The 16,456-nt window shown below is 46.2% G+C and overlaps 1 protein-coding gene across 7 annotated transcripts in view; it reads right to left on the minus strand.

The window, feature by feature from the left end:
* RPTOR (regulatory associated protein of MTOR complex 1) overlaps positions 1–16,456 on the minus strand; it is a 284,447-nt gene that overhangs the window by 23,277 nt on the left and 244,714 nt on the right. For 5 of the 7 annotated variants that reach the window (XM_044983138.1, XM_044983137.1, XM_044983135.1 and 2 more), the window contains 5 exons: positions 13,330–13,435; positions 9,464–9,578; positions 8,360–8,484; positions 7,058–7,162; positions 1,508–1,555 (listed from right to left, as the gene is read on the minus strand). In XM_044983138.1, the coding sequence (XP_044839073.1) occupies positions 1,508–1,555; positions 7,058–7,162; positions 8,360–8,484; positions 9,464–9,578; positions 13,330–13,435 (499 nt within the window). The remainder of the gene's footprint in view (positions 1–1,507; positions 1,556–7,057; positions 7,163–8,359; positions 8,485–9,463; positions 9,579–13,329; positions 13,436–16,456) is intronic. The other 2 variants (XM_044983136.1, XM_044983134.1) reach the window with 1 other exon arrangement.

Here is a 16,456-nt window from a genome sequence, read left to right on the forward strand (position 1 = left end):
GACTGGAATGTCCAAGGGGACTGTCTGTGATTCCATAGTAAGACTATTGAGGTGCTTCAGGAGTTCACACTTGTTAACAGGTTGGTGAAATTAATTATAGAATGTCCAACCAATCTGAGGTGGCTGCCTTGCCTTTTGACAGTCTGTCGTGAACCACTCCAGACAATGTGCCACCTTGCACCAGAGAGCTAACAATCTAAGTACCTCAGTTGTGCCCCATGAAGTCAATGGAATGTAAGGATGCCCCTGGGGCTTTAGCAAAACATGTGCATCTGACGAGGGTGTATCTGGATTGCTTGGCCATCAAACAAATGGTTCAACTCGTACATTTTGGAGAACTCATTCCACAACAGAGATAGGGGAAATCCCTGCTACATTTTCCATTAGGAGAATGCCCGGGAGCTAAACACTTGTGCTTGTTTTTATTGATTCACAGCTATTTCTGCGCTCTGGACAGAGTGCTGCTTGCATAGCATTGGCAGTATTGATCCTGCATGGGAGTGTCTGGCATTTCCTTAAGCTGATGCCCAGTTACTGAACAGGGAATTCCCTTTGGCCAAGACTTTCTAATTTTAGCCTTTCAATTTGCCACTGAACGCCTAGCAAAGCCAGGATGCTAATAGTAACACATTAGCTTTGCACAGTCCAATCCCACAGCTCTGTTTCTTGAACAGTCAGACGGAGGGCAAAGGCCCTTAATTAGAGAGCTCTGAATCACACACACTGATACAACCACTTTTGTTCTGCTAATCACTACAGACACATTCCTGCCCTTTTCAGCTAATGACTATTAATAGTTAATGAACAGCCTATGAAGATTACGTCAACTTTCACACACACACGGAAATGGTGTTCTGAGGAGTTCGCCATCTGTCTCACTCTTCAGGGGCTCATTAGAGAGAAGGGATTCATGTCCAACAAACCCCCAGGCTTCTGCAGCCAAAGACCGGGGAGTTACATACACTTTTATGGAAGGTAACGGCAGGGCTTGAAATATTTACCAGACATGTACTAGCCAAAGGACTCAACCCACTAGACAGAGCCTGATAAAGATGCACCAGCTATTCTCTTTCCCGTCACAGTCTGATATAATGGGTATGTCATACATTTAACTAACACCACACAAACAAAAATCCCACTGGCTCAATGCGATATCTGTTGTCACCATTTGGAAGCCGTCATTCAAACCCTTTTACTCAAGGATGGTTTGAAACGTTCCTACTGCAGAAGGAGCTTTATGTACTCAAAAGACTACCCACATCTCCCACCTGCAAAAAGCCCCCACACCACAGCAGCCACATTAGATTAACTTGCTGTCCTCTCCACTGGGCACCTGGGTCCATCCAGATAGCATCATATACTCTTCATTACACTCCCCATTGTTCATTAACTACGTATGTACAAGACAAGGAATGGGAGGGACAGAAGCAGCAAAGCCTTCCAGCTGACATTCAGAAGGCCCTTCCCACCCCAGCTGCTCATAGGTAAGAGGAAAGAAAGCACTCACCTCCCTGTTTACTTCTGTCAAGATAGATTGAAACCCTTCGGGCCAGACCTGTGAGAAGACAGGGAGTAAGGGGTGATGCTAAGGGTAAGTGGGTCAGCCAAGGCAAAATAAATCTGAAAGGGTTAGAAAAGCAACTCAAAGTAAAGGAAAAGAACAGTGAAGGGAAAAGCAGCAGCACCAAGTCAAGTACATGCTTCCAACCAGAGAAAAGGCACTGGTTTGGTTTTAATCACAGCAGCCTTTTCCTAGGAAGCCATTAACGAGCTTCAGTCTGTTTGCCAACACCACAGATTTGATTGGTAAGTTTCTCCCTGAAACTGGACACTCTCTAGATCCTTTTTATAGTTTTGTTCTTTGGTATAAAATAAAATGCATCTCATTGGAGAGTGACAAATGAAAATCAACATGACCCATGACATAAACATCTGTATAGATCAAACCAAACACAAAACAGGAAGTTTCTTTTTGTCATTTCAGGCTTGAGTGCGGCTGAGCAGCAGTATAATGGGGTCTCCTGCACCATACTTCAGTGGATTGCTAATGAACACTCAGTCAGAGAAAATTTACAGATGCTAGTTAGGCAGCTCTTAAGTGAGGGATTAGCTGTAGAACGGATTAGTTTTAAACCTTCATAAACCCTGTACAGCAAAAGAAGCTGCAGGGTGGCAGCACGTTCACAGAGTCTGGCTGTGTTTAAATACTTGTTGAGATCCCTGCTTATGTCTTGCATATGGACTCAATGTGTTCAGAAAGCGATCCTGGAAACAGGAAGGTTTCATACACACTCTGGTTCTCTTTGCCAGTCTGGACAAAGGAGAGCAATGCAGGCTTATGCGAGTGGTATACAGGAGGAACTGGGAGGGGAACACAACACTTAAGTAGATGTAATTAGATGGATTCAAGGCAGCTGGTTGTGTTTCCACACACTCCTCTGAGTCCCAAAACCTGAGTTTTAAAAGAGCTGAGATGCTAAGATTGGAGGTGGCAGTTTATGTTCCATTTTTCCTCACAGATATGGTTTATCTTGAAGGAACAATGGGAAAGTTGCCATTTCACTCATGGGAAGTGTTTGCACCATTTCTTGTCTTCAGAGACATAGCTGTGCAGCTGCACGACACACACTGCTGGGCCAGACAGTGCAAGTTCTGAGTCATCTTAGACAGGCTGCTTGTACAGAAACCTGAGGACAGATAGAGAGCTACTCACCTATCTGACACCCCGGGATCTCCAGCCACTCACAACGAATCTCCCTGTGTTTATGGTAAATACTTGAACCCCAGTGCCCACAGCAGTAGGACCACATCTTTACAGCAACTCCTACACTGCTCACTAGAAAATGCTCCAAGTTTTCCTTAAACGCCACATCAGTTTTGCACTTGCAGATCTAATTTTTGCCTAGTTCAAAACATTAGGCTATTAACAACGTGAGCTTTGCCTCTTTTTCAGACTTCATCCTCTGGCTGGACTAAGGGATTGTCCACACAAGAAAGTTGCATTGTTTTAACCAACGGTGTGAACCCAAATTGGTGCAACCCCTTGATTAGACACTTTTATTTTGGTTTAAGAGCAGCTCCCGCCCCGTCCCATTTCAGCTTAAATGGATAGGAAACAGGTTTGAACTGGATTGAAATAAGAATCTCTTAAATCAGAATAACAGTGTCAATACCAAGGGTTGCACCAGTTTAACTAAAACTGTTTAAAACCAATTTAAGTTAAACTGATGCAACTTTCCTATGTAGTAATGGCCTCGCTTTGGTTCAAGGATCTCAGCCAGGTGAGGAACTGATAGACACTAAGCAAGACTACTTTGCTGTTGTGATATAAATTACAGCGCTAAAGCAGGGGTGGGCAAACTTTTTGGCCCAAAGGCCACATCTGGGTATGGAAATTGTATGGCAGGCCATGAATGCTCACAAAATTGGGGTTGGGGTGTGGGAGGGGCTCTGCCTGGGGGTGCAGGCTCCAGGGTGGGGCCAGAAATTAGGAGTTCAGGGTGCGGGAGGGGGCTCTGGGGTGGGGCAGGGGGTTGGGTGAGGGCTCCGGCTGGGGGTGCAGGCTCTGGGGTGGGGCTGGGGATGAGGGGTTTGGGGTGCAGGAAGGTGCACTGGACTGGGACCGAGGGGCTCGGAGGGTGGGAGGGGGATCAGGACTGGGGCAGGGGTTGGGACGTGGGGAGAGGCTCAGAGGGTGCAGGCTCTGGGCGCCCTTAAGTGGCTCCTTGAAGCAGTGGCATGTCACCTCTCCGGCTCCTACATGGAGGTGCAGCCAGGCGGCTCTGCTGTGAGCTGCCCCGTCTGCAGGTGCCACCCCTGCAGCTCCCATTGGCTGCAATTCCTGGCCAATGGGAGCTGAGGGGGCAGTGCTTGGGACAGAGGCAGCGTGCGGAGCAGAGCCCCCTGGCTGCCCCTACGCATAGAAGCCGGAAGGGGGACATGCTGCTACTTCCAGGAGCCGCGCAGAGTGGTCCCCTACCCTGGTCCCAGGCTGGAGCGGGACAATCCCCAGACCCCACTCCCCAGCAGGAGCTTGATGGCCGGATTGAAATGGCTGGCAGGCCAGATGCGGCCCACAGTTTGCCCATCCCTGCGCTAAAGCCATGGAACTCCCATCACTTAAAACACCCTGCTGATGCCTTTCTGACCCCTGTAGGAAGTACCCTGGTTTCTCTATTAAGCGCTATGCGTAGTCTTCCTTTCCCCACCCTAGCCTGTTCTTCACAAATGAGAGAAGTGTATGGAAAGGTGTTGTGTTTCTCTTAACGGCTCATCTGTTCCTGACGCTTACACCCATGCAAAGTCAGCATCCTGGTTGCTGTGGAGAAGATGATCAAGTCACAGAGGAAGGATTCTGACACTGGGGGTATGGATGAAGAGAGAGGAAGATCAACAGCAGGAGTAGCTGAACTCCAGTAAAACTCCTGATTTCATGTAAACATCCTTAGTTAAAAAAAGAGGGAAGTGAGGGGCAGAAAATTGAGAATGTGAACATAACTGCTTCAGCGCTGGACTGTAACCTGGGTATCTGCAGCAAAAGCTAGCTCTTCAATCGAGAATCTCATTTCCCAGGGAATCATTTCACGTGGCTCTTTTGAAATGAATGAGTTTATTTCTCTCCCCACAAAGAAATCTACATTTCTCTTCTGAATCTAATCCAATCACTCCCTGGTTGAACAGCAAAGAAAGCAGCAAAGCCTGGACTTGCTTAGACCACAGGAAAGGAAAGGGTGTAGAGGATGCATAAGAGAAAAAGACTCAAAGTTTCAGCACTGCTGTCTTGGCAAGCACAACTTCCTGACACTTGCAACTAAATCAGTTTTTGCTTCTGTTCATCATCTATTCTGCAATGTCAAACATTGCTTCTGCGTACCTTCCTTTTGCTGCTGCTTTCAAGGTCTGCGGAGAGCAAGATGCAAGCCACCAATGCCCTGCCCTGATTAAAGGTGTGTGTAGGTATTGGGGGAGAAAAACGGGAGCAAGCCAGAAGGGATTCAGTCTGCATTTGTCAGCATCTCCTGTGAACTCTACTCATTATGCAGCAAGGAGTGGATGATAATGGGAGCCTTGGGGAATTCCTAGAGGCCAATGATTTGGGAGAGTCCATTACCAGGACAATGGAAATAATATCCTGATTCCTGGGAGGGAAAAGCTTAGGCAGCATCACTCAAAAAGGCTGATGTTAAGGAAAAAGAAATGGAGAAATGAGAAACCAACCGAATGAGAGTCAAAAGTGTAGCTTGACGTGTGTGGCTAGTGATTTTCTCTCCTCTGCTCCAGAGCAGGAGGAATAGGGAGCCAGGCACTTAACAGCTCAGTGCATTGGCTCCTTCCTGCTTTTGCCCCTGCAGGTTTAAATCATGGCAATTTTCACAGCACGCTGCAAACTCCCAGCAGTTAGTAATTAATTACGTGCGTGTATGACAGTGTGGTACAGAGCCTGAAGTTACAGCAATCAGACTTTTCCCTGGCTAGACCACCACAGAGCCAGGGACACACCAGTCCTGAATCCAACAAAGCAGTACAAGTAAAATCCAATGAATAGCTAAAAAGCCATCAAACAAGAGAAGCAGGAAAATGGTGTGGGGGGGAGGGGGATGTTAAAGGGAGACACATGGGAAGTAAGACTGAGCTGTAAAAATTGCTAGCCTTTGGACATGTCTACCCGGACATTTAGTTTGCACCAGCTGGGCTGTGAATCTACCCGCACTAGCATCCTATTCACAGTTCACGTGGATCCTGCATAAACTGATGGTGCCCATCAGCAAGGTGCACATGGACAGTTAGCGGGAGGCCGGCAAGTGTGGGGCAGATTCACACCCAGCTCGCTGTGAATTAAATGTTCACGTACACAAGCCGTTTGTTATATGGGTGGAAATACTTGTTTGACAAGTCACCAAGAACCAAGTACAGGCTGTGTTGGCTCTGACGGTATTACATAGGGTCTAACAGAGTTATACTGGATTAGCACCAGGGAGTTTTCAAGTAAACTATGCCAGACTCCTGAGATGAGCTACACAGGCTGAGAAATGAGAGCTGCCAGAGTTTAAGGCCATAATGGACCATTACGATCATCTAGTCGGACCTCCTGCACAGCGCAGGCCAGAGAATCTCACCCAGTGGTACCTGCATCAAACCCAAAACCGCTGGTTGTGCTACAGCAGATCTTTGTAAAAGACATCCAGCCTTGATTTACAGAATTCAAGTGACAGAGGATAATTGTCAGGTCACTGATGTAACCTCAGGCCTTGGACGGAGAGAGCATCCCCCCCTAGTAATACCCTAAGACAGGTTTCACAGTCATCTGGATTAGACTCCTGGTTTCGGCATTGTGCATGGCTGGGCGGCCTTTCTGCCTGCAGACTAGCTTGGTATTTTTTAAGTTCCAAGGTGATTTGAGTCTGATTGTGCCACTGTCCTGTACATATCAGATGAGACTGCCCACTCTTCTACCAACTCTCAACCCACAATAAATGACAGGAAGTAAGTGCTAAAATGGAACACAAACTTAGTGTGGTCACGAGTGCAACGTGCAAAGTTGTGCAAAGGGGGAGCAGCCAATCAAAGGGAAAGAGGAAATAGGTGAGCTATTCATAAAACCCAAATCGGGGAAGACATAACCACTGCTACAGCCAGTTCAGGGTAGGAAAGTGCTCAGTACACCCTTGTTCTACAGTCCTCTCCTCAGGAGCAAAATAAGTTAACTTAGCTCCATGCAACTCCAGTGGAGCCTCTGATGGACTATGTGGCTGTACTCCTCTATTCCACCGTTGGAGAATTATCCTCCATCTCTACCCTCTTGCACTGCTACTCCCCACCTGGCTACTCTAGTCAGACTTAGCTCAGAAGAGCTTGTGTTGGAGGTTTATGTGGACAAGGGGAAAAGGAATCCCTTACCAGGGCTTGGTAAGACTCCACTCCAAGGCCCAGAGACTGTTAACAAGGATGTTACTGAAGGCTGAAATAGAACAACTTGTTCCACTTTGCCTATCCCTAGAAAAGGTTCCACCAGGGTAAGTTATTTCTACCCCCAGATGGGAATTCACCACAGACCCACCTCGTGTGGTTGGCAGCATGTCCGACAAGCCCTGCCAAGCAGTCACCATCTCGGGATTCTTTTCCAGGTCTGCAAAGTTCTTCCACACTCTGATAGCACCGTCATCTTTAGGAGCATAGAAAAAAGGCAATGTCACTGCTGGTACAGATGTCACTTAGTTACTTGGGAGCAGATGGAGAAAGGAACAATACCCTAGAATTGCAATCATGGACTCCTAAATGGAATGAAAATATCACCTGACCTTCCAGACCCCTTTCTGAATGACTTCTCCTACACCTGTTCATTAGGGTTCTTCTTCTCTCTAATCTTATGTCCATGCAACCAGGGGGTAAATCCTTCTCTTTGAAACAGTTCATTTTCACTAGGACTTCTCTCTTTTCCTTCCTTTCTATCAATGCTGAGAACCAAAGTACTCTACTAAATACAAAACACAACCCAGTACGAGCTTCACCAAAGTCCACCTTCTTGGCACAAGCCCTTCACACCAGCATCATGTCTCTTCTCATTTTGTCCCCCCCCAGCAAAAGAGAGAGAAATGTCCTAGAGGTCTCAGAATCCCTCTCACACATTTCTTAATTATGCCATAACTGCACACTTCAGCACTGACTTTGAACAACAATTGAAAACACTCAGACCGTCAGCTTTACAACAGTTCCCTGGAAGAAGTAAATCCCTCTCACAGCTCCAGAGGCCGAAGAATGGAAAAAGCAGCACTTTGTGCTATCCTGCAATAGGGCAATCCATAGGAGTTCTTTTCCCAGGTGATTTGTCAGGGACAGGGAAGAGACTTGCAGAGAAATTATAATGTAAAAAAATATACAGGCAGGCCATGCCCACTCTACAGCTAAACCTATGTTAGTAACAATATTTGACAGCATAGTTGTAGCATGGTTTCCCTGTCTGCTGTGGACAGGATTTTCTTCCCACTAAAAACAGTGCTGACTGAAATTGTGTTGCCTCCATGGGTCATCTATACAATAAGGTTGTAGCATGGTTTGTAACTGTGTTGGGCGAGGACTCAACACCATTCATCAAATGAATCAGGCGGCAAACAAGATTGAAAATGATACCAAGAAGTGTTTAGTGCATCAAGTTCAACTCAAAACAGTTCAATTATTCAAACCTGCTAGCCATAAACTTCTCCCAGGAGCCTGCCAGGCCTGGAATTCCCATGGAAGGGTGAATAGACCATCCCCGTAAATGAGAGGGGAGGGCTCAGAACATCTCACATGCATCTGAAGCCTGTAAATGCTTCCTCCCTCTCTTGCCCTTTGACCATTTGGTGACTGAGGCTGAACTCACCTGTGGCAGTCAGGAGCAGAGAGCAGTCTTGTCCATTCAGGTATTCCATTGCTGTGATCCTGGTGTAGCGAGGGTTCCCATTGTGGAAATAGTCCAGTTTCTCCCCCTTCTCCCAATCCCAAAAACTGGGAAAGGTAGCAGAATATCAGGTCAGATCAGCATTCACTGCACAAGCCGTAAAAAGCAGCTTTCCCACTGAAGTGCCATTAAAGGTTACGTGCACTGGGTACCAATTTAATTTGTTTTTCTCCTTAAGAGTATTGAGTGTCTTTTTATTAAAGCCTTTCTATAACATCTCCGGCTTCTGCAGAGGAAGTAATAAGATTAATATCCTAACCTGTTACAAATCTAGTTATAATGAGGATCCTCTGCCTACTGACACAAAAGGCCACCTTATTTGTTTAACACAGGAGAGATGCAGACTTCAAAACCATCACATACTGCACCTAAGAGGAGCCTAAGTCTCTAGGGGGCTTTCCATGTCCAGCCAGCATGAGTGGGACCACGCGGGGGCGAGGTGTTCAGCCCAAGGCGGGGTGAATTGTGTGTTGCTCTGGAACAGGGCCGGCTTTAGGCCGATTCGCCCAATTCCCCTGAATCGGGCCCTGCACCGGTGCCTAAGAGGGCCCCGTGCCGCCACCTTTTTAATTTTTACTCACCTGCCGGTGCTCCGGGGGTCTTTGGCAGCATTTCAGTGGTGGGCCCTTCACTCGCTCTGGGTCTTCGGCTGCATTTCGGTGGCGGGTCCTTGAGTTCCGCGGAAGACCCGGAGCAAGTGAAGGACCCGCTGCTGAAGTGCCGCCGAAGTCCCGGAGCACCACCGGGTGAGTACGAATCAGGCCCTGCACTTGTTAAAGCCGGCCCTGATCTGGACAATACTAGCAACAATGCTGCTAGGCTGCAGAAGGAGCCCTACCTGACCCATCTCAGCTGGAAGGAGAATAGCTAAGGAAGTGGATGGGGAGAATATGAGGACAAGCATATCATCCCCCCAACAAAGAATTCAGAGCACTTGGTATCCATCATTGTGGCTGACAGTCCTTACATGTGCAGTCATGACCCTGGAAGCCAATCTCTTAGGATCAGGAAGACAGAAACTCTTACCAGATGCTGTCTTTATCAGCTACTGCTATACATGGTGTGAATGGATGGAACTTCACCACGGAAGGAACGCCTGGATTCCTGTTCAGAAAGATTTGATCATCTAGCCGTGAAATACCTGGCGGGGAGGGGGGAGAAGGGCACAGGGAGGGGGGAAATGAGAGAAAACCCAGACTCAGTACCTGGGAATCAAACCACAAAAAGGATATTGCTCTCTACTTTCTGTTCAATGCTCAACCCACCCTCCTATCCTTCTAAGCTTTACACTTGGCCAGTTCCTTTGTCCCACCAGACTTTGTGCCTCCTTTCACACCACCCCTTACTTCCAACTAGCATATACCAAACCCTCATCATTTTCTGCCTCCCAAAGCCTCCGTAACCATAACCTATCTGGTGATCAGGAGTCCCTTTGGGATGCTGATCTACTGGTCTAGCAAAACTCTTTTGCGTAGCAGCACCACAGACACCTATGGTGCTACATAAACAAGAATAGTTTACGGTGTTCTCTCCCTAAACTAGAATCCTTCACTCTTGCCATGTTGCTCAGAGACCTAAAGCTGTTGGCCTCCCCCAACTGGCCTATTTGGGGCTGAATCTCTTCCTCCCCACCCCACTAGAGAAGAAAACACGCCACCCAGGAAGAGCCTATGCTGGAGATGCTTAGTCAGTGAGCTCTCTCCCGGACATGGGAGCTCATATCCTCTGTGAGACTGAGAAGCTGCACAGCTCTTCTCACTGTCTCGCACTCCTGAAGTTATAGTCGGGCATCTCTGGCAAATTTTAAACTGGATGAAAGCTTTTCTCCACCAGACAGTGAACGTCAGCCCCGTTCAGAGCAGTCTAGCAAGTGGGCTAGGTGTTCGCGGGCTCAGATCTCACATCTGGCCTTCGGTTCGTATCCACTGACGACACTGCTGTAATAGAGGGCTCCCAAGTCCAGAAGTGTCGTGAAATGATCCATGTCTACATCACTGTTGTAAAATGTTGATGGACCTTTCATAGGAAAGGGGCCAAATCCGAATGGGAAATGCTCACAAAAGCCTGAAACACTGCCAGCCGTTTACACACCAAGCTGCTACATATTCTGGGCTCTGGTATGTGGAATCTACGGCCATCGTTTCACAAAGGTTTTATTTATGCAGGCAGAGTTACACAGTGTGTGACTGTAGGATTTCTGACTTTGAGAATCATCATCAGGATAAGCATGGTGGCATCATGAGTCATTGCAAAATTTCTGAAAACCCTTACAAGGTAAGAATCCAAATCATTGCCAACGTATGCGGCTATATCCACTCCACCTTAGGTACTAGTAATATCACCAAGGGTTGTGGTGGAAATGCAGAATCCTGAGCTGACAGCTTGTCAGCAGATAGACTCTATAGACTTCGAGATAGTTTGTTTTACAATGCATTGATTTAAGTCTATTTCAATTTGTTGTTAATATTTGGAATCTTGAGTGTGTGATTTTTACAAATATTTTGCATTTCACTTTCACAGTCTGGATGACAGAATCTGAACCTGTCCATGAAGAGATTCAAGCCCATCAGGCTGACACCAACCCCCCTCCTTTGTACTATCTGTGTTCAGAAAAGGTCCCTGACTCATCCCCTGCACTTTCCTGGTTTATGATATTCTGCCGTGGTAGACACCAGGCCATCCATTGTATAAGACTCAGGCCTGCCAGCCCTCTAGTTGCACATGAGAAACAGAGTCTCAGATAGCATCTTGCTCAGCAGATTAATGTTTCACACTGATCCTCTCCCTGCCAGCATCTCATATGAGAAAAACACCCAAAACTTTCTCTTCCATGGTGAAAGCATCTCTTGAACATGCAGCCACACACAGAACCACAGTGAATGACACAGATTCAACCCCCACTACTCACTGGCTAAGCAAGCTACAGAATGAGTAATAATATCAGGTCTCATCATAGCTATGTAAATTCCAGAGGCCGCTTTAGTGGGCTAAGCTGAATTCAAATACATTAAAAAAATTCTAGCCTGACTGCCACTTTGTAAATGCATAAAGAGTTATAAATAAGCAAGATCAGCTTTCAGCAGAGCACTAAATATATGTTAATGAAATATGAATCCAAGGCATAATAGAGGAACAGCCGTGAGTGTAAATGAGGCTGTACACAAAAGTGCTAAAAAATATAATGGGATATGAGGCATAAACAATCATCTCAGGAGCTCAGTGGAGTGAGGGAATTCTGGAGTCATTCAGATGCCTGCTAAACATCAAGAGGACAAGACATCATTCACCTTTGCAAAACAAGCTGGTTTGGCATGACTGTAACCTGAGTAGCATTTGATACACATCAAAAACCCTGACTGTGGCCTTTAGGCCAGGTGGGGACTCTGAAGTTTAACCTGCCACCCCTTGGAAAATGTAACTCACAATATCATCAGAACTTTACAGGACAGGAAGGAAAGGCCAAAACAGTAAATCAATAGTATCTGTTAAGGGCCTCTAAATTATCCATTTTGTGCTGGACACTTTAGTACTTGCGGACAAGCCATCTCTGACGGGCAGAGCTACTGAAAAGCCCAGCTGCTGACTTTCAAGGCCAAGGCTTCAGGGTGAACACATGCATTTAAAATTGTGAACTTTGTCAATTCCTTTAAGCAGGAAAACCCATTCTGATAGCAGGTTCTCTCTCTCTCAAAAATCTCATCTCTTATTCTTTCCCACCCCAAGTTCAACTCAGATGGTTACATAAAATGACGATCATTTTTGGCTGACGCTGCTACATATGCCTATATTCCTTAGATGATAACATTGCATTTAGGTTTTCAAAAGGGAAGGAGAACGTCTACACTCACCACAAGCGGCTCAATCCCCTGAGCAGGAGTAATTACTAGCAGTAAATGAAGCCCTGTAAGCTTCAAGATAAATCACCTCTAGGGAAACACTTCACAGTTGAACAAGCTCCTATTCCCCTAATGCGACCCATGAAAAAGGCCAGTGACTAGTTAAACACGCTGGTCTCACAAAAGCTTTGCATAGTTTATTATTTATTGTTTGTATTACAGGAGTGCTTAGAGGCCCCGGCTGTAGGGGGAGATTTTGGCAAACCAGTAAAGTGCCTGAAACCACTATGGCTTATTGCTAAAAGCAGCCAAGTCAGCAGGTCATAAAGTGGCCATCTAGCAAACTCAGCTTGACCAAGGCAGGAGGGGAGGGGGTTTGCAGTGCCACAGAAAGGGCAGCTTGACCCCGCGTCCTTCCTGATAAGAATTGTGTTTAAGTTGCTGATAGATGCATTTTAGAAGAGCAGGAATGTCTATTGGGGCCTCAAGGCTGCAAACTCTGGGAAAACCCCACACCTGGTTAATCAATAATCAGAAGGAAGCCTCTTGCTTGACCATTGAAACTACTTGCTTAACAAGTTTTCTTTAAGGGACATGGCATTCTATTGCTAATGTATAAATAAGGGGGAAAAGTTTGAGGTAGGGGGACTCTTCAGGACTGGACTCTCCCTCTGGATGCATCTTGTGTTCCCCACCGGCAGACGGGCTGCCGCTGTGCCACTCGAGAGCCACACTCAGCTTTGGTAATTATTGAGGGCCGGGGGTGTTTTACTAACTTGTTGCAGACGTGTGTAAGTGCTTGAGACTAAGTAAAGTTTAGCTTTAAGTGAAAGCACTCTCGTGTTGTTCTGTTTGTGCAGCCATCGATCGGTCGGATAGCTGTGTCTGCCCTGATTTATTTCCTGACACCACCTTGCACAGAGTAAAAGTCACCAAGACCTTTGGGTTGAAAGAACCCCGGGTAACACAGCTAAGCCCAGTGGTGGGCGGGAAGAAGGGGGCATAATGCTAGCTGTGGTACATGAGAAAAAAGTGTCTGAGAAGTAGAGAGCTCACCCTTCTGGATGATCTTCTGTGCTTGCTTTCTGACGCGGGTGTTGCGTAGAAACCGCCATTCCCTCTCTTTGCGGATCTGGCTCTCCAAATCATGCTCTTCTGGAATCTTCCAATAAATTAAAACATTAATAAAACAAAACCAGAGTAGCTGTAACTATCCAAACCTAACTCTCTCTCTCTCTCACACGCCAGCCAGAATCAGAGATTCTTCAGCACATGCAACCCTACATCCAGCTGCCGACGGTAAACGGAAAGAGCACGCAGGACCATACGATTTTAAATATTTGAGCATCTTTTTGATTGGACTCTTCTCATTGTTAGTAATCTTTTCCCTTTGTCCCTCTCCTCGACAGGTGTCCTGTATTTTGTCTCATCTTATTTATTTGTATTATAATGGTAGCAATTTCACTCTCTGAGGAGAGAAACGAAGCAGGTCTCTGCAGGCAGACTGTCTTTCACTGGGAATACCACAGAGAAGGCAGGGAACTGGTCAGCCTGGAAACACCCGGCCAGAAAGAGGAGAGACGCAGATTGCCACCCAAGAGAGCTGATGGCCAGGGAGTTGGAAGCCTGAGAGTGGATGTTGTTGTTGGACCACAGTGGGGAAATATAAGTGCAGTTGCCCTAAATTATGACACCAGGTAGCTCCTGTAATGAACCCATAGACAAATTGCACCTTACAAAACTATCCCAGAGCCAACCCAACTATTTTCCTCTGTCTAAATACAATATAGCTTATTTTGCAACTCATCAAAGCATCATAAAACATTTCAGAGCAATGTATAAAGAAAGAATGGCCCTCTCACATAGGCAGAAGTTTAACACTTGTATTAAAATCTTCCTTTCATTGTCTAGAACTGACAAGAGGTGAAAGATCATATTAAGTATTTGATTTTTAAATCTCAAGGTTTTCAGGTTATCAATGCAGCACTGACTGACAAACTGACGGAGTGTTTTAGCTTCCCCTACTGGAACACAACAGCTTACAAGGAACTTCTGTAACCCCTTATCTTCTCATCTTAATTACACACCAGTAGAGCTGGGCTGGAAATGGTTTTCCTCTCCCAGGAACATTTTTGAGAATGCCATTCCCCGCACCCCCCTCATTCTGCATAGGGATGATACCGAGATCTTTTGACGTTTTTTCTTTTTCAACAAACAGAACACACCTAGAGCCAGGCTGCACCCCAGAGGAGCCAAGAGCCCAGTAGTTAAGACACACGCTTGGAATGTGGGAGACCCAGGTGCAATGCCCTGCTCTGCCTGCATCAGACCAGAGGCTAGAACCTGGGTCTCCCATATCCCAGGAGAGTGGCCTGACCACGGAATGGTTGGCTATTCTGGAGTATTTCTCTCTCTCTCTCTTACCTTACCTGTCAAAAGTTTCACTGAAACTGGTACCTTCCCACAAGAAGTTTCAGTTTTGTCAAATCGGCAATTTCTAACAAAAAACATTTTGAGGGAAAATCCCACACCAGCTCGAGACACAAATCCCTCAGTCTGTGAAACTTTGGGGCAACTGAAATAAGATATACTCAATACCATACAACTGGGTCCTATTCTGCAACCCCTCCTCACACTGAGTAGCTCTGAGGTTCAATAGGACTAAGTACTAACCAGGAGTATGAGTTGCAGAGTAAGGCCCACAGGCATACAAAGGGCTGGAAGGGACAGCAGGTGGTCACCCAGTACATCCCTGCGCGATGAAGCAGGATTAATTATACCTAGACTGTCCCTGACAGATGTTTTCTAACCTGTTCTTAAAAACCTCTAGTGATGGAGATTCCATGACCCTCCTAGGTCAACTGATTAACTATACTTACAGCTAGAAAGCTGACCTAATATTTAACCTAAATATCCCTTGCTGCAAACTAAGCTGATTACTTCTTGTCCTATGGTGGAAGTAGAGAACAACTGATCACCATCCTCTTTATAACAACCTTTTACATATTTGAAAACTTAGCATGTATCCCCCAAGTCTGTCTTCTCTAGACAAAACATGCCCCATTTTTCCATAATTATTCCAGTGGAGTAACCAGAATCTTTGCAGGCTTGAGCTAAATGTTTAATTTCTCTCTGCTCAAGTCTAAGTTAGAAATTTTTGTGGGTATAGTAATGTCACATAGGTTAGGTCGACTCTATGAGCGAGGGGTCTGATTCCCCTGCTTGTGTACACGTACCAGCAGTACCTCTGATCCAGACAGCATGAGCATAAATAGAAGTGTAGCAGGGGTAGCAGCAGTGAGGGCATGGCTGAGCTGTGCTGAGTACAAACCCACCAGTTCCAGGTGGCTGACTACACCGCTATTTCTACTGACGCTAGAGATGAAAGCCAGTGTGAGTAAGCATACCCAAGCAGGGGAATCGCACTCCTAGCACACGGTGTGGGCACAGCCTTCGGGAGGCAACATCTTCTGTGACATTTTTATACTGGCAAAAGCTCTAACAGAGATGGAGTTGTAACTTATACCAATTCTTTGAGCACAACAAGCTATCCTGGCAAAACACTTTTTTGCCCAGGATAAACTGTGTCTACACTAGGAAGGCTTGTTGATATAGTTATGCTGCAATGAGCATTATTGGGTTGTGTATTTTTAAATATGTATAAGCCAAAGCACCTTTGAATTTAAAGGCACAAGAAATTCCTTTTATAAAAATACCAATGAACGATGCACTAAAGGTTTTATTCAGAACTGCGATATTAAAATAGTAAATACAGCAGGTAAAGGGCTTTGTCCCTTTCAAAATTTCCTTTCTTCCCATCCTCCTCTTAAAAACCATTATCCATAGCAAGGGACAGATTCAATAAAGATGAAGACTGGGGTGACCAGTAAGCAGTGTGCACTGCCATGTGGGAGTCCCAGACTTGATACCACTTCTGGTCCATGTGTTCCGGGGCAGCATGCTCAGCTGCTGGGGCTAAGAGTGTCCCTCTCTTTCAGAGCTCTAGAACAGAGTTCTGCAGCCCAGCGATCGCGAGGGAGCCTCAGGAGGGGATTGGGGGCACGCAGGCCCCTCCCACACAGGCATTGTAGAAGAAACAAGGGAAAGGGACAAAGATGATTTTTCTGCCATTTGATGCATCCTGGCTCACAAAAGTTTGAGAACCGCTGCTCTAGAACCACCC

This window comes from Mauremys mutica, chromosome 12 (assembly GCF_020497125.1).
Source record: "Mauremys mutica isolate MM-2020 ecotype Southern chromosome 12, ASM2049712v1, whole genome shotgun sequence".
Taxonomy (NCBI): domain Eukaryota; kingdom Metazoa; phylum Chordata; order Testudines; family Geoemydidae; genus Mauremys; species Mauremys mutica.